At 39.6% G+C, this 22124-nt stretch overlaps 1 protein-coding gene across 4 annotated transcripts in view; it reads right to left on the bottom strand.

The window, feature by feature from the left end:
* The window catches only part of CPEB4 (cytoplasmic polyadenylation element binding protein 4), a gene marked incomplete at its 5' end in the record, with an annotated part of 50811 nt that overhangs the window by 9397 nt on the left and 19290 nt on the right, over positions 1-22124 (bottom strand). For 2 of the 4 annotated variants that reach the window (XM_081092938.1, XM_081092939.1), the window contains one exon: positions 5881-5931. The exons of the other annotated variants lie outside the window; for them this stretch is intronic. In XM_081092938.1, the coding sequence (XP_080949064.1) occupies positions 5881-5931 (51 nt within the window). The remainder of the gene's footprint in view (positions 1-5880; positions 5932-22124) is intronic. 4 annotated transcript variants of the gene reach the window in all.

The following is a 22124-nucleotide window of genomic DNA, read 5'->3' as shown; positions in this document are numbered from 1 at the left end:
AAACACACAACCTTTCAAACATTGTCAAAAGGATCAATTGTGATTTCATCTACCAGCTTTGTAATTGAAAAAGATTGGCTATATATAATTTTGTCTCAAAAACAAAGAATCTGGATGGTGAGAGGTCAATCTTATACTTTCTTTTTTTAAGTTCTTCAAGGATACTTGTTTTAAGGGAAGCTTTTTGCTGTAACTATCACTCAAGGTCCAAACTAGTATAAAACTAAAGGAGTATGTCATGTGATCTAAACCAACTACCATATCAATCTTCTTTTCTCTCAGAATTCCATGCTAACTAGCAATTTAATGAACATCACAATATTTAATTCTTGGCTATTTCACCATGACAGGAGAAATAGCAATTGTATACTACTCTCAATTAATCCCTAATACATGAAATCTTTAAGCAATTTATAAACTTCCTTTTGGCCAAAGGTTTCTTGACCCTAATCAAATCTTCCACTATACCCCAAATGTTGAAAAGTACAAAGTTTGGCATTTTATCACCAAGCAGGTGACAGCCAAGAAGAGCAGTATATTCATATTATATGTATTTTCCTGAATACTCAGAAAATGGCCACATGAACTTCTAATCTAAAATTTTGAGAAAATGCCTTCCCTGAAAAGAACTGGCATTTATAAGCCCAGCCTGTCCAAACACCTCAATTTTATTTAACAAATGTTTCTTGAATGCTCACATTGCTGGGCACTATGGATAAACACACAGAGCCCTGACTCCACGGCCACGTAAGTAAACACTGAGACTGTCATGTGTCTATTTGCTATGATAGTTAGGTGACAGGTGCAACAGGAGCAAACAGGGGAGGAACAATTGTTGCTGTGTTTTTTTTCAATCCTCACCCGAGGATATTTTTCCATTGATTTTTTTTTTTTTTGAGAGAATGGAAGAGAGAGGGAAAGACAGAGAGAAATATTGATGTGAGAGAAACACATTGGTTGGCTGCCTCCTGCACGTGCGCCAACCAGGGCCTGGGCCAGGGAGAAGCCTGCAACCAAGGTACATGCCCTTGACTGGAATCAAGGGCTACAGTGTAACCCTTCAGTCCACAGGCCAACGCTCTATCCACTGAGCCAGACAGGCTAGGGCAAACAATTGGTCTTGATATAAGGGGCAGAAAGAGGGGTGAGTAGCATTTGAGTAGCATCTGACCTTAAAAGAAAATCAGAGCAAGGCATTGCAGGGTGGTGGTGCTGCAGACAGGGGTGCTGTGATGCTCAGGGAAAGAGGCCCAGAACAGAAGCCGATGGATCAAGGGGGGGTCTGGGCTGGAGAGGAGGTTCACACAGGAGGAAGCGGAGCTAGCATAGCTCAGTTATAACTGAGTTAGAAGTGTAGCTTAGAGGTGCCACATGCGTCTTCTCCAAAATGGAATTATGTCTTAAGCAAAATACATTTCTACCATTACTAGAAAACACTGGATTACACCAAAGTACTTGGGCAAATGGATTAAAACAGCATAAAATCTCCCTCAGCGGTTAGGGAGGCCTTGTTTGGAGAAGGGAAAGGTACTCTTTTACTTTGTCAACCTGACAGAGGTCAGAAAGACAAAGACACCACAAAAGCAGATGCTTGTCCAAAAACATTCTATTCATACGACTGCTCCAAAGACACGAGAGTTTGGGGAAACTATTGATTTGAAAATCTGGGTTCTGTTGATCTCAAAAAGTTAACAGATGTTGCTTGGATTTCTGAGAAAATATATTTGAAAAGCTACAAAACTAACATTAAAATCTCATAGCTTCCATTATTTAAAAAATAAATATAGTTTCAGGAACAATAAAGGCTACAGATCAAAAGCAAATTCAAATACTCTTAAAGTATTCAAGTGGTATTTTCAAACTTTGATTTTGTACCACAAAATTAAGCTGGTTAAATGCTGATATTAAATCCTGAAAACTATTTAGAAACATTTTCCCACATTAAGAGAAAATCAGTTATTGGTATACAATGTTTATAATTATAAAAACTGCCCATCCTTATAGGGAAATTAATATAAATGAGTACCAAAATAATAAAAACAATGTTATTCTAGAACACAGAAAATGAACATGTTTAAATGTATGAGTTCTACTTATTATAATGCTGTTAACACTATACCCTATCTTTAATGTAGATTTTGACATGTGACATATATAGGAGAACGTACACAAATCACAAATGTACAGATCAATAAGATTTCTATAACGTGAACGCACGCATGTAACCAGAACCCAGATATTGGCAGAATGGTCAATGGTGCCCTTCATCTTACGGATGAAAGATGTACGCAGCACCTTTTCCTCACCAACTGCAAAGTATACGTGGTGCAAACACATGATGAAATACTTGTAACACAGATAGATCCTCACCACTTTCCTGAGGAATCTGTCTTGCAGACAGATTTCCAATCTCATGATTATCAAGTGCTGCATATTTTTGATGTTTCTCAAACATCCAATAAAGTAGCAAGTAAAAAAAATTACTTTAAATATGTTTAAAGAAATCTACATTTGGAAAACTTCTAGCTAGGTCAGCTGAAATAAACTGCTCAGAATTTTTCTTTAATTACCAAAGAGTACACTATTAAAGGATTTCAAAAATACATGCTATTATTAAATAAAAATCTTTTAATCCTCATTGGGATTAAAATGAATACTATTTATATGTTTATCTACTTTTATTTCTTAGTTTTGATTTATAAAATCCTCAATAATTTAATGTTTAGTACTAACATGATTCAAGAATTTCTAAATGGTGTGGTGAAGGCAATGGGGTGAACCCTATTCCAATATGTGTCTTTATAAGATTTCAGGACACAGACAAGCACAGAGGAAAATCATGCAAACATAGAGAGAAGACAGCTGTCTACCAGCCAAGGAAAGAGGCCTCAGAAGAAATCAACTCAGACTTCTAGGCTCTGGTACTGAAAAGAAATTTCTACTTAAGCAACCCAGTCTGTGGTACTTGCTATGGTGGCCCTGGCAAACTAATATGTATCCAAAAGTAGCTAGAAAACTTGTTTGTTTGTTTTTTATATATGTAGAACCCAAGGATTCCCCCTCAAAAAAATCTCTACAACTAATAACCCAGCAATAAATTGAATACTTCCCTAGAATGTGCACTACAGCATTCTTTGCACAGTTATCAATTATTATTTGTTGAATTATACTGGCAATACCTGTAAAAGACATGGGTAGTACATGAAGGTCACTGCATAGTATGAACACCAGTGAACCGATGACTGAGAATGGAAAAATGACCCCAACAACAGTGATTTACCCACTGGATGAGTAAGCCCTTTTTATCTCTGTATGTGCAAACTCCAATGTCCTTCAACACAATGTATTAGGCTTTTATTTTCAGTTATAAACTGAAAATGAATTAAAATATGAAGAGATTGCTTTTAAAAGTGAATATTGTAAGTTTTAGGTTATCTACCTTAACAACAGACACAGAAAGCATGTTCAGCCACAATTTTTATATATTCTTCTTAATCCCTTGTATTGTATTTTTTCCGTATAAATCTTTAACACTAATATTCCTAACCAAAAAATGACACCCTAAATATTTTCATTTTACTACATGCCAGGTCCTATGCTAATGATTTACATGCATTTAATCTTTATCCCAATCCTATGACATGGGTGGTATTTGTGACTTTTGAGTTTACCTTCATTAAGCACAATGTATTACACCAGAGTTGCAATATATGTGCTTCCAAAACCTTAGCTAAAATTAGAACAAAGCTCCTAAGAATCAATACATGAATGAGATCAATCTATCTAGAGAAGCAGCCCACCATAGAAGATGTTTCATAAATTTGACTGAAGAGAGTGGGCTATGCCTATGCCTAAAAGTGACTAAGAAATTGTCTCAACACCCCTCCACCTCCAACTCATTATAATTTCATAATTGTTAATCAATCTTCTATTATAATCTACTTTGCTATTGAAGAAAAATAAGTCTATCAGTCGACACACATCTGGTCTACCTAGAAGGGTTATTTCCCATTACAAATGCATACATTGATATCTGGTCCTAGTCGGTTGGTTATTAGGAACTAACACTTGATCAAATCTGACAAAATCAAGTTCTGAAGCCCTAGATCACAATACTAGGTCTGCGCCCATGACAGGCATAACCTCACACTCTGGGGGTCTTGTCTGAGGAGCCAGCACGTCTCTTTGACATATCTTTATTCTTTCTTTATCTTCCTATCTTTCAGTTAAAGCGGTGTGAACCTCAGCCAGTATACCCTTATAATAAATACAATTTCCATGTATGCAATGGTAAAAAACATCTAGTCCCAACAAATATTTTTGGGAAAAGATTACCTTTATTTTTTTCTTTGCCAAGTAAATGCCTTTAAAAATGATCTATTCATAAGAGCAGAAATATTTACGGGGGCAGGAGGGAAAGAAAAATCTCATAAGAGATGTTTTTAAAAAATTAAGTGAGTTGAGCTTTAAGGACAACCCGCTAGAGAGTGTTTATTTTTCTCACCTCAACAAAGATGGACCCAGGGCAACTGATCTAATGTAGTGGCTTCATGAGGAGACAGGGGCAAAGAAGAATTGATCACTTTGTCTAAGATCACAAAGCAGTATCTCAAACCTGGTTCACTGCCATTTCCATCATGCAGCCCCGACTCTGCAGCTTGCTCCCCAGGGAAAGCTACAAAGGCAACCTTTACATGATCCCCTTATCCTGATGCCACCGTCACCACCGGGTTTGGTTTTCAGTCTACACACATTTCTGCTGAAATATTATATTTTGGCCTTATTTCTGGCAGCGATAGCATGAAAAGACCAAAGTCGGGTGAACAAGTAAGGTTTTTATAAACCGCATGTCTCCAGAGGATCTGATGCGCCCACAGCCACTCTCATAAATCAAATCTCCTCATTTTTCCTGGCGCGACAACCCTATGTCCTTCAGAACACTGACTCCCAACACTAGCCAAAAAGAGGTCCAGTCATACAGATAACTTTAATTCCCCACTCACGGTAGACCACAGACAAGGAGTAGGAGTTTTTTTGTGTGTGTTTTGTTTTTGGAATGATGAAAATAAAGCTATTTAGTCAAGAATACTTCTTAGAAGTGGTGGGACATAAAATGAGTTTTGACAAATGGAAAGCAAGATGAACATAAACATTTGAAATCCACTCAATAGTAAATGAGTAGGAAGAAGTAAACAAGGCCCCTGTATTCCACCCAATTACTTTAACTTATAGCACTACCAAACAGACCCTTTTTGATTCTTTAATTCCTTCTGCACCTACATGTCTCCTCCTCCCCTGTGAAATCTAGTCTGTTTCAGCATAAGCTCATAAAAACAGAACGCCACAGCACAGTGGTAATATTTAGAATTGTAATCTACTTGGCTATTGAAGACACTGCAATGGCCATAAAACTTCATTTCTCTTGTTCTCATTAGACAGCAAACAGTGAATGACCTTGTCCTTTGCAATGTCAACCCCTGTGGTCTCAGGCAGCTCTTCCTGGTTTCAGATCTCTGATTATCCTGGAACATTTCTCCAACTACATGGAGATGGTTTTTATATTGACATTTCGAAGGTCACTCTACAGAAGCTCAAGTTAGATTAAGCCATCCTGTTTATAACATTATATCATTCTCACTGTGACCGAATTCAAGACAGAGAGCTGGTTGGCTCTCAAAGTTCAAAAAGGTCTTGCCACAATTTGGAGGAAAAGTAATTATTCATAAAATACCTGATAGAGTAATAGCAACTTTCAATTGTCATTACAGAATAAACTAATGCCATTTCTCTACTTACTGAAACAGAATTACTATATTTTTTCACCTATACTAACTGGTTTCAGCCTATGAACTTCACTAGGGTAAATCGATCATCACTTACCATTAATAAGCAGAGAGCTATCGGATCCTGGATATGAATAGTTTAGACGACCTGAAGGTAAAAGAAGGCCATTACTAAGTTTATTTTCTTCATGGATGGTTTAAGCGTATGCAGTAACAAAACTGAATTGCTTGTTTTAATGGGTAAGGTATTAAAAAAGCTGCATTTGGGATAAAACTTCGTTGTGCTAATAACCACAATGAATCAGAGGACATACCAATCAGCACGTTGGCAAACATTCAAAATGGGAAAGTCTGAAAGTAGGAAAGTCATTTGGTCATTCTAACTTCTAAATCCCCCTGCAAACTAATTTTCTTTATACCATTATGTTTTACTACCAGTTCATAATGACAATCTTCACATTTTTTTAGCCCTATACATGTGAAAAAATTCAAATATATAGTTTTTTTATTGCTTTTTAGAAGTATGTAATTAGCAGTAATATTTTTCTATGATTTAGAACAAAAGTGCCAGGCTTGTGCCTACATGTACAGATATGCTAATGTGTTTAAATTTGCATTTTGAGAATCAGTACAGAAGGTAAAGAAAAACATACTGTATTTACATGTGACAGAAAATACCAAAGCACACAACACACAGCACAATGCCCAGAGCACAGCAGACACTCAAAAAAATACTGGGATAGTTTCCCTTGAATTTTTAAGTGGTTCAAAACTAGGTTTTGAACCTAAAATGGACACCCACTATTTGCCTCAAAAAAGAATTTGTGAAGGTACTAACATTTTGGAGGATGCAACTTCTTCTAAATTAGTAACCACAAAAAAAGGGAGGATGGCACTGGAAATGGTTTCTCCCTCTATAAGGAATTCAATTTTATTTATTTTTTATTGATTTCAGAGAGAAAGGGAGAGGGAGGGAGAGATAGAAACATCAATGATGAGAATCATTGATTGGCTGCCTCCTGCACGCCCCCTAGTGGGGATCGAGCCAGCAACCCTGGCATGTGCCCTGACCAGGAATCTAACTGGACCTCCTTATACAACCACTGAACTACACTGGCTGGACAAGGAATCCTATTTCTGTTAGGGGAGAATTTCTACATTTAAGTTGAGGTATCTAGACCACAAATCCTTACTGAATGCACACCATGTACCTAGTTCTATGCTATACATGACAAAAATCATTATGGAAACATTTGTAAGTCTCCATGTTCCACGTGCCCATCATGCACCCACCTTCATAACTCTCAACAAAGTCTTGCTCATGTAAGGAATGGACAGGGGAACCTGACTATTACTAGTAAGTAGCTACCATAGTCCAGCCCAGCACTGTATAAATGAGTAGTGTGAGAATTTAAAACCGACTCAGAATTACAACTGTAATTCTAAACTCCGACCCCACAGAACCATAGGAGACTCTCCAAGGCTATGGAAAAGTGGGTAAGCAGAGTTTCTCCCATCCCCTGAGGCTGGGTGGGGCAAGTCTGCCAACATGCCGGGAAGACTACCCGGTTCCACTGAGTACTATGGAGACCAGAGCTAACCTGCGGGCCTATGGGTCCAACAGCCATGTTTACAACTCCAGAAAGGAACTTCAGGCCTCAGCCAGCCTTCAACCTCTCAAAATCATGCTTCTTTGAAAGAGTCTCCACAGAAATGAACTCACACTGTGAAAAGAGAACATTGTTCTCCATTGTTAATAGCTTTAATTAATCTATATCCAAAACGTGAGACTCTAATATGAAACAAAATCTGAACTTAATAATTTTCCTGCAATTTACAATAAAATACAAGAATTGTTTTTACTGTCATTAAGTTGTTAATTGTTCTATTTAAAATTTCAGCTTGTTCCTATTAAGGGAGTGGAGGTAGGGTTGGAGATGAGGAAGGAAGAGGTACAAAATAACATTTCAATTTATTCCTAAAAATGGCTTCATTGTTTAATACTAATCACACAGCCCAGTATCCAGCTCCACTGGAATTCCACCTGAACTGCTGGACTATAAGCCCAGATCTTCTGACCTGTCACAAGTGCGCTTTTAAAAAAAGCACAGACTTGAGATGCTGGAATAAGAACACGACCCTTGACGGTTAAACACTCGGAAGGGGGCGAGCTGTTTCAGAATCACGTAACTCGTAGTAGCTGCTGACTTCCTATAATGGAGCACAGCACACATCTGTAACTGAAAAACCCTCGGGTGTTGAACTAACAGAGCCATCACACATACCATTTTTATTTATCTTAAAACATTTTGTAAAAGGATGATGTAAGTTAATACAGACATTTGTGTCACTTCATTAACTGAAGTGAAGAGGAAATGTTTCGTTATTTTGAAGAGGATATTCAGATATTTGAATATTTCAAATGCCAACATTCCAGTTAAAGTCCTGGCTGTTCCACATGAACTCTAATGCCTCTTCCTGGATGCCAAGCAAGGACGAGTAAGTGAGACAAATGACCAAACAGGCTGGCCCAGTTTAAGAAATCAAGCTTGGCCTCATCAGAAACTCACCTCTGGGTGACTTTTAAGGAAAGGAGAGGACTGTTTCAGCTCGATGGGCTCAAAAGGGTCCCTTCCTTCAGTTCTCGAGTTCGCCTCACAGCGCCCCTCCCAAGGAGGGCCTTTGATGTTTTTTCTGCTCCTGAGATGTCTGAACCCAGTCATTCTAGCCTCCAGCTAACACAATAGGCCCCGGAGAATCACTGGCAAGGTTCAGAGTTTAACTCTGAAAGGTGATCCTTGTTTTTAATTTTTGACCTGGTCAGGTTGGAATCAATTTTGACCTCTGAGTAGCAAATACATCTGGGACATTTTGTTAAACAATCAGTAATGGGTAATGCTTTCTTCTTCAATTTAAAAATATAAGCAGTGACAGAGCATTTTTTAAGCTTTCTTAATGCTTCCCTAACCTGTCTGCCCTATCCTTCTGCAAATTCCTTCTATAATTAAAATATCTCGAGCCACCCGTTCATGACATCCATCGTGGATGGTACCTAGCACTTTCGTTCTGGAAACCTTCCCGGAGCTCCCATTTGAGGTCTTTCAGGTCTTCCACGAGCCTTTCACATGCTCCCTCTGCTTTAACACCCTCTGCTCTGTGGACGCCAATATACATGGGCATTTTTGCATTTTCTATTCCATGGGTACATTACCCACAATCCCCTCCTTCTGAAGACTATTTCTCAAGCCTTTTTTTTTTCCTTTCAGATTCACCTTTTTCAGGGCACCATTCCCAAAAAGGAAACCCCCTTTTTAGATCAGCTCACCAAATTTTATTTCTAGCTCTGCTGCCCCAGCCAACCTTCTTAGGCAATTATTTCAGCTACTGGCTTTCTTATCTCTCTTACATAATAACCCCTTTAGGAACGAGAGCCTTTTTTAACTAGCACCTTGAGTTTCCTGTTGGGGTACCAGGCAAGCATTCAGTGAGTTCATTCCCTGAATTTAGAACACCGGCATTTCACAAATGAATAAAGCAAAATAAAAGAAAAATAACTGCTATATCTAAATATAAATATAACTCAGTGGTTGTGGTTTTTGTTTTGTTGTTGCTATTTTTTATTTTTATTGATTTCAGAGAGGAAGGAAGAGGGAGAGATAGAAACATCAATGATGAGAGAGAATCATTGATCAGCTGCCTCCTGCACGACCCCTACTGGGGATCGAGCCCGCAACCCAGGCATGTGCCCTTGACAGGAATTGAACCCGGGACCCTTCAGTCCGCAGGCCAATGCTCTATTCACTGAGCCAAACCAGCTAGAGCGGTTGTTATTTTTTTTATAACACATCCTATCTATAAACATAACCCAGGTTTGGGCACATTTAGAATTTAATTCCTCAAGGGAGAAGGAGGGCATTAGGATTTCAGACAAGTGAACCTATTTGGTAAAGAAAACAATCTCTGAATTATCTTGGTATTGATTGTGTTACAAATAGGAAGAAATACTGCCTGGTCAGCAGGCCCAATCTTAAAGGACACAGCAGAGTCAGTCTCTGGAGGCCAGCTGTGGCACTTGGAGCCAGGAGCCTGGCATACATCATGCAGAAGGCACAGGCTATATTTGGTGACATGACTCAACCTAGCCAAATATAGGCAACTGATACAGTGCAACTCTGGGAACCACACTACCAAATTCTACAGCCTTGAAAAGAGCCACACTCCAACTAGGCAATTCTATGCTAGGCATTTGCGAGTTGGGAGAGAACCAGTATTTACCAACCAGACTGACTAAGAATTGCTGGGGGAAGAGGTGCTCAAAAGAACAGTATGTACTATCATATTCTTTTAAGACATTAACTAAAGTAACCTAGTCAATGAGATGAAAGAAGAAAAGACTAGAAGGAAATTAATATATTAGCAGTATATGTGCATATTACTTTCAAAATTAGATAAAAGTTATTTTCTAAAAAGTAAGCAGGTATTATTGCTACTGATGACTGAGCAGGAAATGATACAATAAAGGCTGCCCTTTCAAACACGCAAACAGCAAAATTATCAAATGCTCTCCAGGGCTATTAGATGTCATGCTGTGACCTTTTTCAGAATCATGCCAGCACTGCTGGTGGCATGGTGCAGGCCAAGGAATGACAATGGGGGATAGCTACCAGGTTGTCCAAAATACAGGTGGATAGCCATGCAATCCTCTAAAGTGACAAGTAGCATGAAATTCTAAGTTAATGTTTTAATTGACTCACATTGTAAAAACTTGATACTCCAAAGAAAAGGGAGGGGTCTTCAGTGAACATCATTACAAATTTCTAATAGGGAAAGGTATACGTGTGGGCTTAGGCCCATGTCTAAGGTAGATCCAAGATTTACACACATAACTCATAGATGTGTATATACATACACATGCACTTGTTGTCGCTGAGGTACTCCTGCTACCTTGCTCTTGCTAGTTTTATTTATTTCATGCTAAGTGTGTCAAAGCCACGCTGCAATAAATACTTTTTTAAAATATATATATATATATATATATATATATATATATTTGATTTTTTACAGAGAGGAGGGGAGAAGGATAGAGAGTTAGAAACATCGATCAGCTGCCTCCTGCACACTCCCTACTGGGGATGTGCCCGCAACTAAGGTACATGCCCTTGACTGGAATCGAACCTGGGACCCTTCAGTCCGCAGGCCGACACTCTATCCACTGAACCAAACCGGTTAGGGCAATAAATACTTTTTTAAAGGAGGTGCCCACCTGCCTTCCCACATCTGTTTTTACCAGTGCTGCCAGAGACTGGCAGGTGCTGTGGGGGCCTAGACAGTGTATAACAAGGCTCAAGAAATGTGTAATGAACTCAGTTTTGGAGTACCAACTTTATGCTTATACAAGTGCAGAACACATATCAATATGTACTAACAAAAATGTATTCAATATGTTCTACCACTGAATGATATAAAGATAACTATTTTTAATAATTTATTCTACTGACCTGAAAGTAATTCCCCAAATCAAAATCTTATTCTCCCTCCTGACCTGTCTGTGATACAATCAACTTCCAGTAAAGATTTTTGCATGCAATACCACAAGGGGGGGACTGGCAGGGACTGACATCAACTAGAGAGGCTTCCCTCCCCCCCCACCCCCCCACCCCCAAAAAAAGTCATTTAAATTAATAAATGCATACAAAGAGTTTAGGCCAAACAAAACCCTCTCTGGAACAGAACTGGCTTTCAGTTTAAAAGCCAGGGCTTACAAAAATACTGACTTTCCTTGCCTATCTCTCCAGGTTCATCTCTCCACACTGCCATTTCCCTTCCCATATTAGGTACTTCAGTCCGTCAGAACCACTGGCTCATTAACATTTACTTCTGAGTTCTCCCTTTGTCTAGAATGCCCCTCCCCCTTTAACCCTAGTATCTCACCACTCAAACCCTCACCCTTCTGCCCAGTTAGTGTCCCTTGTAAGCCCCACCTTCTGTGGTTAGTTTTCCTATCATAAGCCACTGCTCTCAGGTTCAGATAACCCACGTGCTCCATATAACCCCCTGGACATTTGTTACACTGTATTTAAATGACCTATTTCTAAACTATCTCTTCCTCTAGAGCAGTGGTTCTCAACCTTCCTGATGCCGTGACCCTTTAATACAGTTCCTCATGTTGTGGTGACCCCCAACCATAAAATTATTTTCGTCGCTACTTCATAACTGTAATATTGCTACTGTTATGAATCGTCATGTAAATATCTGATATGCAGGATGTATTTAGGCGACCCCTGTGAAAGGGTCGTTCGACCCCCAAAGGGGTCGCGACCCACAGGTTGAGAACTACTGCTCTAGGGCAACAAGATCTTTCCGGGCAGATTTTGGGATCTTACATCCCAGAGCTTGGAGCAGGGAAAGGTGCTCAATAATAGCTATTGAATGAATGAATGAATGAAGCAAAGCAGCGATGGGTGGTCCCTCTGCCATGGAACATGCAGTGAACAGGGTGGAGAGTGAGACCAATCCCATCTTGTGACCTGGGTCAAATTACTTTCCTTCTTTGAGCTTTAGTAAAACAAGGAAATTTCCATTTATCTCAAAAGGCTATTGGGAGAAATTGATGAGACAATTTTTGCAGAATGCCCAGAAAAATCCCCGGTATAGAGTAGGTGCTCAATTAACATTAATTCATTCCCCCTCCCCAGCTATAAGCCAGAGATAACCAACAAATTTCCACTTGTGAGAGAGAGAGAGGAAGGATTCCTTTTAGCCACATAAGACCCAAACTGGAACCTTGGAGAAGGGAGTAGCCATCTGGGTTTTTTTTCAGCTTCAGAGAAATGAGAATTTGCTAGTGTTTTGGTTACAAACATGAATATAGTTCTTCCCTGGAGGGGGGGGGGGGGGGGAGAAGAGGGAAAAAACCTAACTCCATATTTTTCTAATAGCCACACTGGCAAAGCAGAAGTACTATTTTAAAAATGAAAACTTCAAAAATTCAACTTAACACTTTTCCTTTTAATAAAATCTAGGAGCATCTTCCTTTTGAACAAAAAGATCACATTTTTTTTTTTTAAATATATTTTATTGATTTTTTACAGAGAGGAAGGGAGAGAGATAGAGAGTTAGAAACATTGATGAGAGAGAAACATCGACCAGCTGCCTCCTGCACATCCCCCACTGGGGATATGCCCGCAACCCAGGTACATGCCCCCGACCGGAATCGAACCCGGGACCTTTCAGTCCGCAGGCCGACGCTCTATCCACTGAGCCAAACCGGTCTCGGCAAGATCACATTTAATTTTTCAATTGAGATATGAGAGCTGAAACAGATTGTGAAGTGGTAAAAGAAAATAACCTTTATCTGTAAGATAAGCAAAGTCAATGATATGGGTTTCTACAGATTGTGGAAGGTTCCCTATAAAAGGATGGCTTTGAATCTAACTCAGGGCAGGTGAAAAGTTGCAAGATCTAAAAGCATCTCAGAATTTCAGGCAGAAGGGAATGTCTAGAGAGAGGCCAGCACAGAGCTGACCTAATTAAGGAATTCAAAAGATTTCCTACTGCCAGTAAGAGGAACAACAAGCCAGCAAGCAGGAAGGCTAATTTTAGCCCTGCCAGAAGACTTCTGACTCTAGATGCTACATTTAGAGGACAGAGCAACAAGATAACTTGCCTTAAGAGGATGTTATGATACCAGTGATTAATGGTAATTTTTTTAGCTTTAAAAAAACTAGGGATAGTTCTTGTCCAAACTAAACCAGTCAAAGGCAGTTTTTTTGGGTGTCTGTGTGTTTGTTTAAGGATAATATAATCGGGGAAAAGGTGGAAAACAGACCAACTGGTAGTAGAAAAGCTTTAAGAAAAAGCCAAGGCAGCAAATTAAAATTCTCCTACCTCACACACAGATTGATTAAAAGCAGGACGTATTACAAGAGGCATGTTTTAAAAGAACTAGTGAGTGAGCATCAAGAATTGTATAAGTGGCCTAAGGTAAAGTGGTTTGAGAAATTTCTCTCTGTACTGAATCGAGCATGAATAAAAGAGATCAAGACAAATTTAAGAAATCCCTGGGGACCACAGGTTAAGCTGTTTGTAAGAGATTGAGAAGTTTAGAGAGATAAGCCACTCCTAAAACTGGCGACTAAAGTCCAAACCCCAAAAGGCAATCTGCAAAGTCACTGGCTGGCTTTCTACACACACACCTATTGTCAACTCTAATCGCTTAATTAATACACATTCTGTTGATAACTAAGGCACCAAGTCTTTCTCTTATTAGTCTTCAAAACTAAATAATCAACAGGCATTCAAAGGTATCTGCTAACCATATGGAGGATAAGCTGCATGAGGCAGGAGTCGTTGTTTTTCCTTCCCTGATGTATACAAGCAGCCTAAAATAGTGCCTGGCACAGAGTAGATGCCTGATAGGTGTTTGGTGTAGGCATGGCCTCCCACAGCTTCAGACTTCACAGGAACTTATTCCAAAGAGAAGGGAATGAGGGTGGAGTGAGTGGGGAGGGAGCGCAGCACTTCTGAATCACTTTGGGAGCACACACGCTTCGGTCTCATGACAGATCTGGTGAATCAGAACCAAGGAAAGAAAAGCCAGCCTGGAAAAGTTTCCTCCCTGACTATTCCGACCTCCGTCCCACTGAGGCCCTGTCTGTAAGAAGCCAGCAGGCGCGAGATCTGAATCTTTTATAGATTATGATAAAACATAGTTCTAAAATTTTGTGCCCAGTCTCCTAACTAGAAATTAAGAAACTTTAATGCCTACTCTCTGTCTAAAATATACTGAGACAAAGATGTTCACCTTTTGTTAGGTTTGTTGCCCTCTTAAGTGCTACACAATAACTACCTAAGCTATAGACCCAGGAGCTGTGTGTTCCTATCTTGATCCTCTAGGTACCAGTTACAGGATCCACGTTATAGAAGCTATTTTATTTCTCTGAACTTCAACTTCTCCACTGTGAAATGGAGAGCACAAAACTCGTGGAAAAGGCTATTGTAAAGATTTAAGGCAGAGACACTTTTCAGAAGGGACACAGGATAAAAATCAGAAGTGCCTCAAAAAAGGAGAAATGTCCACCAGTGCCTACTGTGGCCTTCAATCTGCTACCGGGTACATGGAATGACATGGGATTGGAATACAAGCAGAAAGTAAGATGTAAGATGCTTCCACAAACCACGTGGCTTAAAGAAGACCGGCTCCCCCTCCTAAAGAGGGCTGCCATGTTACCCAACTCCAGGGGCAGCCTTTTGCCATACGGCTCCCCCTGCCCCCAGCGTCATGCCAGATGTTGTCTGAAGAGTCCACACTCCTAGCCTTGCCTCAAAGGGCAAAGGACGGCTTCAGATGCCAGAGACAAAGTTCAAAATGCTACCTGGTGGAGGAGAGAATAACCTCGGTCCGGTCGGCAAGCGTCCCCTCAGTCCTCTCTGTCCTCCTCCTCACCATATCCTCTAGCAAATTCCTTTTTATGTTCTGCTCCTTTGGGAAAAGATGGCGATTCTAATGGTAGGCGGTTAAAGCAGAACAATGACGGAAGCTCTCTGGAGCAGTGTCTCATAACCTTGTATAATTAGTAAGACCCACTTTGATCAAAATATTTCCGAGAGGCCCCCCATCATGGTAACAACTGAAGCCCCAACCCCAATCCAGTGACTACTACAAGTCAAAGAACAGCACACAAAATAAAAGGCTACTGTGACTTCAGCAACACCTTTAAATGTATTTAATTCAGGAGATCAGCATCCATATGCTTTTGGAAGATAATCAGGCGTATGCAAAAGACATACCTATCATCTAACTGGAATACCTAGTCCTAATGAGTTCACAGGTCCATCAAATAATTCCCACGGCTGAAGAGGCCTGCAGTCCACAAACCAAAAACAGAAGCACTTCGTGAGGTCAAGTTTAACAACTGTTCCTAAACATAATATATTTAGGCCTAGCTCAAAAAGAAATGATGCAGTCTCGAACAAAGCCTTCACTCAGCCAACTAAATCTGATTCTTGGTTAGATCCCTTTTACAAGCCACTCAATATTAAATACTGCTACACCAGGACTCACATGAAGTTTATACGCTACTTTCAGGCCTTCAATTCTCAAAACCTTCAATTATGTCACTTAGGAAGAGCATGCCACAGAGACTATATGGAATTGCTGATGACAATTTGAAGATCATGAAGTTCAATCCCTCAATCCCTCCATTTCAGGTGAGGAGACCAACTTCTAGAAAGAAGTGACTGGCCTAAAGCCCCAGAACTTCGAATTGCAGAACCAGCTTTGAACACAATCCTAAATGCTACTTTTTAAATCTCTTACAATTTGGGAAAGTCTGTTAATAAGCCAACAGCTTCTAATCATTCACAATAAAGAGATCAAGTGGCTGATTTAAATACCTCCATGTAACTGAGCATGGCAGACATTTATTATCTGTAATATTACAGCCAGTAGAAATTGGATTTTTTAGGTTCTTCATACTTCACTTAATCATGACTGTTCTTCCGAATTAAGATTTGCACTTGACTGTTGGTTTCTCAAGGATTAAAAAAGGGTCCTTTAATTGGTTGATTCCTCCTCTTTCCCAATGTCTGGCGACTAGCATCAGCCCATTTGGATGTGAAAGAGGTTATGGAGCTGCTTTCCTTCAGAGTTCCACGGATGTGTGACTGTTAGCTGGTGGGACCCGGAAGAACAAAAGGCCTGTTTCAGAATGGAGTGCACAGGCATGGGCTGAATTCAGGTCTGTCCGTGAGACGGTAAGAAAGCCCAGGGGCAGCCTGACCCTCTCACTGTCTGATGCAGAAAGCAGTAACTAGTTTAAAACCAGCTAAAAATGTATTCCTTTTGCGAATTTTTACTGCTGAACAGCAACAAATTCAGAGTTTTCTCTCCTTTCCCTCTTTTAACTTTGGTAGCAAGGACAGTGGCCACAGGAGGGGGAAAAACACTGAGCAGAGAAATTCACAAATCAGGACAGTACAGCTGATAAATGAGTCAACTGTGTACAATATTTGGGCAATTCCACGCGTATCAGGAAGAAGTAATTTTGTGCACAAGTGTGTAACTGTTCTGTCCTTCCTGTTGCTAAACTGAAAGCAAAGACAATCTTGGATATTTTTATAACAGCTATGAAACAGACAGCAGTGCCTCCCCCACAGTCAGCAAAGAACACATTCCAGGATCTTATACAGGATCAAGGCTAAGGCCTTCACGCCAGCTCCCTATTATATTACTCCATAGTCCAAAGGACTTCCATTATGGAACTATTAGCTGTCACCTCTCTACAGAATTATGTAACAGAGAGAAAGCACAGAAAAGTAAGTGACATAGTAAGAGGTACACTATATACCAGTGATGGCGAACCTATGACACACGTGTCAGAGGTGACACGCGAACTCATTTTTTGGTTGATTTTTCTTTGTTAAATGGCATTTAAATATATAAAATAAATATCAAAAATATAAATCTTTGTTTTACTATGGTTGCAAATATTAAAAAATTTCTTTATGTGACACGGCACCAGAGGTAAGTTAGGGTTTTTCAAAATGCTGACACGCCGAGCTCAAAAGGTTCGCCATCACTGCTATATACTATTATTAATTTGGATGTGAAACATGAACAAAATGGACCTCTACAATGTCCCGCACCTCCTTCACTTTTTTTATATGGCAAAGAGGTCCCTAATATTTAACATCAACAAACTGTTGACAAAGTCAGAAAACCTTACTACTTAAATGTTGCTCAGATTTCATTTCTCAATGGAAAGTAGTATTACTGTCTGTCCATATGGCAATACCTTACTTATTAAGTTATACACAGAAAATGTGAAATGTAAAACATTACAGAAAAGCACTTAATTTGCTACCTGGTTGCTGCTTGTTTTCTGTCACATGTAGTTCATTCCTTTACTAATCACTGTCGAGAATGTGTGTCAAACAAAATTAAGTTACAACAGCCACAAAATATGTTCACCTTAATACAATGGTTAAAAAAACAAAGTTAACGAGTTAAGAGAATCTTTTAAAGAAATGCTTAGGAGCCTAAAGCTTCTAATAACACAAAGTGTTTACTGTCACTTTCTCCCTGCCCCCCTCCCCCCTTTTCTCTCACCTCTCACCAGGTAAAATCAGAGTCTCGACAATGTTTGAAGAGGGCTACTCAGTTATCACGGCCTCAAAAGAAGATGTGTTCAATTTTCAGGGTTAAGATAAGGGGGCTGCTCAGGTAATTATGGACTTACATCATGGATGACATAAGACAAGTTTCTCCTTTGTGACAGCTGCTGATAGAATTTTCAGAGCAAATCAAAACAATGTCAATATTCAATCACAAATGTGCGGGGGGAGAATCACTACTTCCTCCGCACCAGGACAGGTTATGGAAATAAACTGGGCAGATGAGGATCAGGACCAGGCGCACCGGCATTTAGTGTGAACTGAGTTGGTTTCAGTTCAGAGGTCAGAGTGAAAAAGAGTTCAGTCCAATGCTATGAGCACATCAGATTTTGTCCTCATTTCCCTTTCCCCTCCTCCCCTTAAAATACAAAACAAAATCAACACCAACACCAAGCCCCAATCTGAAAAAGGGTAGTCACACTGTTCAAAATCCACACATTCATACACTCGGCCTACACAGTGCGGAGGACCCTAAGTCCTGGGCCACAGTAACCAGGAAGGAGACATGGGTGCAAAATTCAGAACACACTCTGCCCAGTAATACAAAGACAAACACCCCCCACTACTCGCCCTCTTCTTGCTCACAAAGGAAGTTACCTCAACACAGAAGCCCAGGTCCATCCTATGGCACAACTAAGCCAAGCAAAAGAGAAAGCCTGTAGGATCATTCCATGTCAGCAGTCAGACAGGGAGAGTGCAGGAGGAGAGAAAATCACATCCTTTCTGAACAGCCACACACGGAGTTCATTGTAGCTGAGTTTAAATTGTCTTCTTTGCTATGGGCCCTACTTCGTTCCTCAGGAGGCACCTAGAAGTAGGACAACTTTCCACTCACCAGAGATCTCAGCGGCTCCCCTGCTGTACGGCTTTGAACCACTTGGTAGCATCCAAACACAGCAGTAAAGAACCAGGGAGGGCAGGAAGGCTCCAGCCTGGCTCTACGCAACCGCCTGGCTGACCCAGAATCTCCAAGACTGGTAATATTTAAAGATCGCCCAACTTGCCAAAAGACATTTGGACCCCAAGTGATGGTAATTTACTTGGAAGGAGGTATTTGATTATAAATCCGAGTAAAATGAGCTAGTTTGCATTATCCATTTCTTCTTTCTGGCATGTTGTCTCATGCTCTACGAAATCTCCCTTAAAGGAAAAGGCCCATATAATAATCCTTTGAAAAGGTGACAAGGACTGGGATGCATAGTGCATAGTCTTTACTCAAATCACCACAGTCCAACTGACTTAACTAGAAATAGTTTAAATACTGTAAAAAATGATACCCACCACCACCATTTGAAATAAATCATTTTAATATTAAAGCAATAGAATTTATTTTAGTAAGAGTTCCTTTCCCTTTAGAAAATTGTATTTACTCTGAAGTTCAAATTTATAACTCAATGATATAAAAGTTGGCCCTATTTTCAGCAACTCTCATAGAAGATTTCTAGAGCTATCTCAGTCTAAATAAAGTCAGTATGCACTATCTGTGCTAAAACATCTGTATCCGTACACAACATCTGTTCTCTACAACAGAGCTACGGGACTGAAGTTTGGAACATAGGCATACTAGAATTGTGTAAATGTCAGGTTTCCTACATATGGTGTCCTTTCTAAGAAGCACTAACTTAATTCCCCTACTGTAAAGATACAGAATTTAAACATTAGCCCAACAGTCACTCTCTTACAGTGACATAAAAAGAAAATCCTATATAAAATTAATAAAACAGGCTTTGTGTATGAAACTTTCCACTGAGTTCCATGATTTTCTTCTAGAGAGATTATTATAAATTCTTCTGCTTAGCAACAAAGAAAAGAGGCACAGATGGTATCATCACTTGCCCACTCATTTAGGCATTTGTTTCAAAACCACGGCAGTGAAAAATAGGGGGGAAGGGTCCCCAAATTTAATGAGGAAAGAAAGAAAAAGATATCAAAAGTATTTTTAAATGCAAGGTCACAATACCTTTGAGAGTTGGGAATTAAAACACATAGCATATGTGAAATAGATCCAGCTCTTAAATTCTTATTAAATGAACGCATGGAGCAAGTGAGGCAGTACTGGCTAACTGGCTAACCTACTCCCACTGCTTACTCTACATAAGCCAGAGGTTTCTTGGGCGCTCGGGGGATGTGTAAAAGATTGGTGCTTTAACCAACCTGCATTTCCAAATGTGGTCACTATTGCTTAAATTTAAATTAAGTTTTGAAACAGTCTGACATTCAAAGGGGCTGGAGTGGATGTGCTGAGCTCCTCCTTCCAAAAATTCAAAGATATATTCTGAAACATTATGAAAAGAAAAAGACACCAATTTCACAACATGCTGAGGGCAAATAAGATGATACTCTGACTCATAATTTAGTTAACTGTTATCTGAAGAACGATAGCGTTCTGACAATGCATAGATTGCCTTTGTTCTCCAATAATTGCCCTGTCTCATCTGGCTTTCTAGTGAAATGAAGCAAATTGGATACGAAGTAGTTTTCATATAAAGGAGATTAAATACACAACCATTATGATGAAATGTGGATGGTTTTACTCCGTCAACATCTGAGCGTTTTCCAAGTGCTATTTTCCTGTCCCTTCACTCCAAGCGCTGTCCCCTCTGCTTCCAGGCCACAAACTACTGTTTGGTTGATACCTATGTCCCTTTATTCCCTTCACACCCAGGAAAGATAAAAAGGTGATTTGCAGGTCTCTCCTACTCTGCACTGGATGTAATACAGCTTCATGAATCTTTATTTCACTGTGTCCAACCTATTTTTCAGAAGGCTGAGAACAGCTGTGCTCACATGTGGTTTTAATCTACTTCACGCCGCTCCGTTTCTAAACAATAAGGACCAATTTCACAGGCAAGAAAAACACACACAAATAACAGCAAGATACAATATTCCGCAAATAACCACCTGAACATCAACCACAGTGAAAGATTCTTCTGTCCAGATAGAGGACTTGATAAGCCTAATAACATTGGAGCAACACACAAGCTGCCAGCTGGGAGATCGACATGCAGCCTCGGTCTGCAGCTTGGGCTCTTCGCTTCTGAGACTGGTGTGCAGGAAAGAAAATGAAATCGCCGCTGGGGAGGAGCTCCTGCAGACGGCACTGGCTTTGGTTATGGAGGAGGCAACCCATAATTGCGAGATAAAAATAACATCCAGGCGTGCCCGCTGATCACAGCGAGGACATGGAGATAAGGTAGAGGGAGGACCCTTTTCCTCCCAAAGAGCCGAACCTCTGGACATGGAGAAAACGATAGGGGCCCTAACATTCTTAGAAAAGCTATTTTTAAATAAACTGTAAAAACTAGTATGAATTAAAAAAAACTAGTATGAATTATGAAATGAAGGCTAGGTGCTCCTTTTACACATCTGTTAAAATGTTAAAAAAGAAAAAAGATAAAAGGTTTTCAACAAGCCAGTTGCAATCAGTAAGGCATTCATAAAGAAACTCAAAAACGGTATTTGAAGGTTCCTAGGTATATTAAACATTTTGCCATCTGTTGATGACAAAAATAAAAATTTAAAACCCCACTACATTAAAGATTTTTTCCCCAAAAAGAAAAGGCACATATGTGTTTATTCTTAATTTAAGATAGCCATACCAATTCATTCTACTTGTAGTTCTTGTACTAAATATAAGTGTATTATTTAAACATATACATGCAAATTGAACTTCTATTAGGAACCACAATTGAAAGATAAAAATAAATGTCAACTGTAATATATTTTATAAATTATTTTTAAGATAAAATAAACCCAAATATAAAATTTATCTCCATATGGAGTCTTTTTACAATTCTCAAATTAATTTTTTTTCATCTTTTTAAAACATTTTCTTTATTGACTAAGGCATTACATGTGTCCTTTTCTTCCCATTCACGCCCTGCCCCCCCCCCATGCCCTTACCCCTCTGCTGTCTGTGTCCATTGTTTATGCTTATATGCATGCATAACAAGTCCTTTGGTTGATCTCTCCCCCATACCCCCACCTCCCCTGCCTTCCTTCTGAGGTTTGACAGTCTGATCCATGCTTCTCTATCTCTGGATCTGTTTTTGTTCATCAGTTTATGTTGTTCATTATATTCCACAAATGAATGAGATCATGTGATATTTACCTTTCTCCAACTGACTTATTTCGCTTAGTGTAATGCTCTCCAGGTCCATCCATGCT

This window comes from Myotis nattereri (genome assembly GCF_964212035.1).
Source record: "Myotis nattereri genome assembly, chromosome: 5".
NCBI lineage: Eukaryota > Metazoa > Chordata > Mammalia > Chiroptera > Vespertilionidae > Myotis > Myotis nattereri.
Note: the sequence above shows the minus strand (reverse complement) of the source record. Positions and strands in the feature narration are given on the sequence as shown.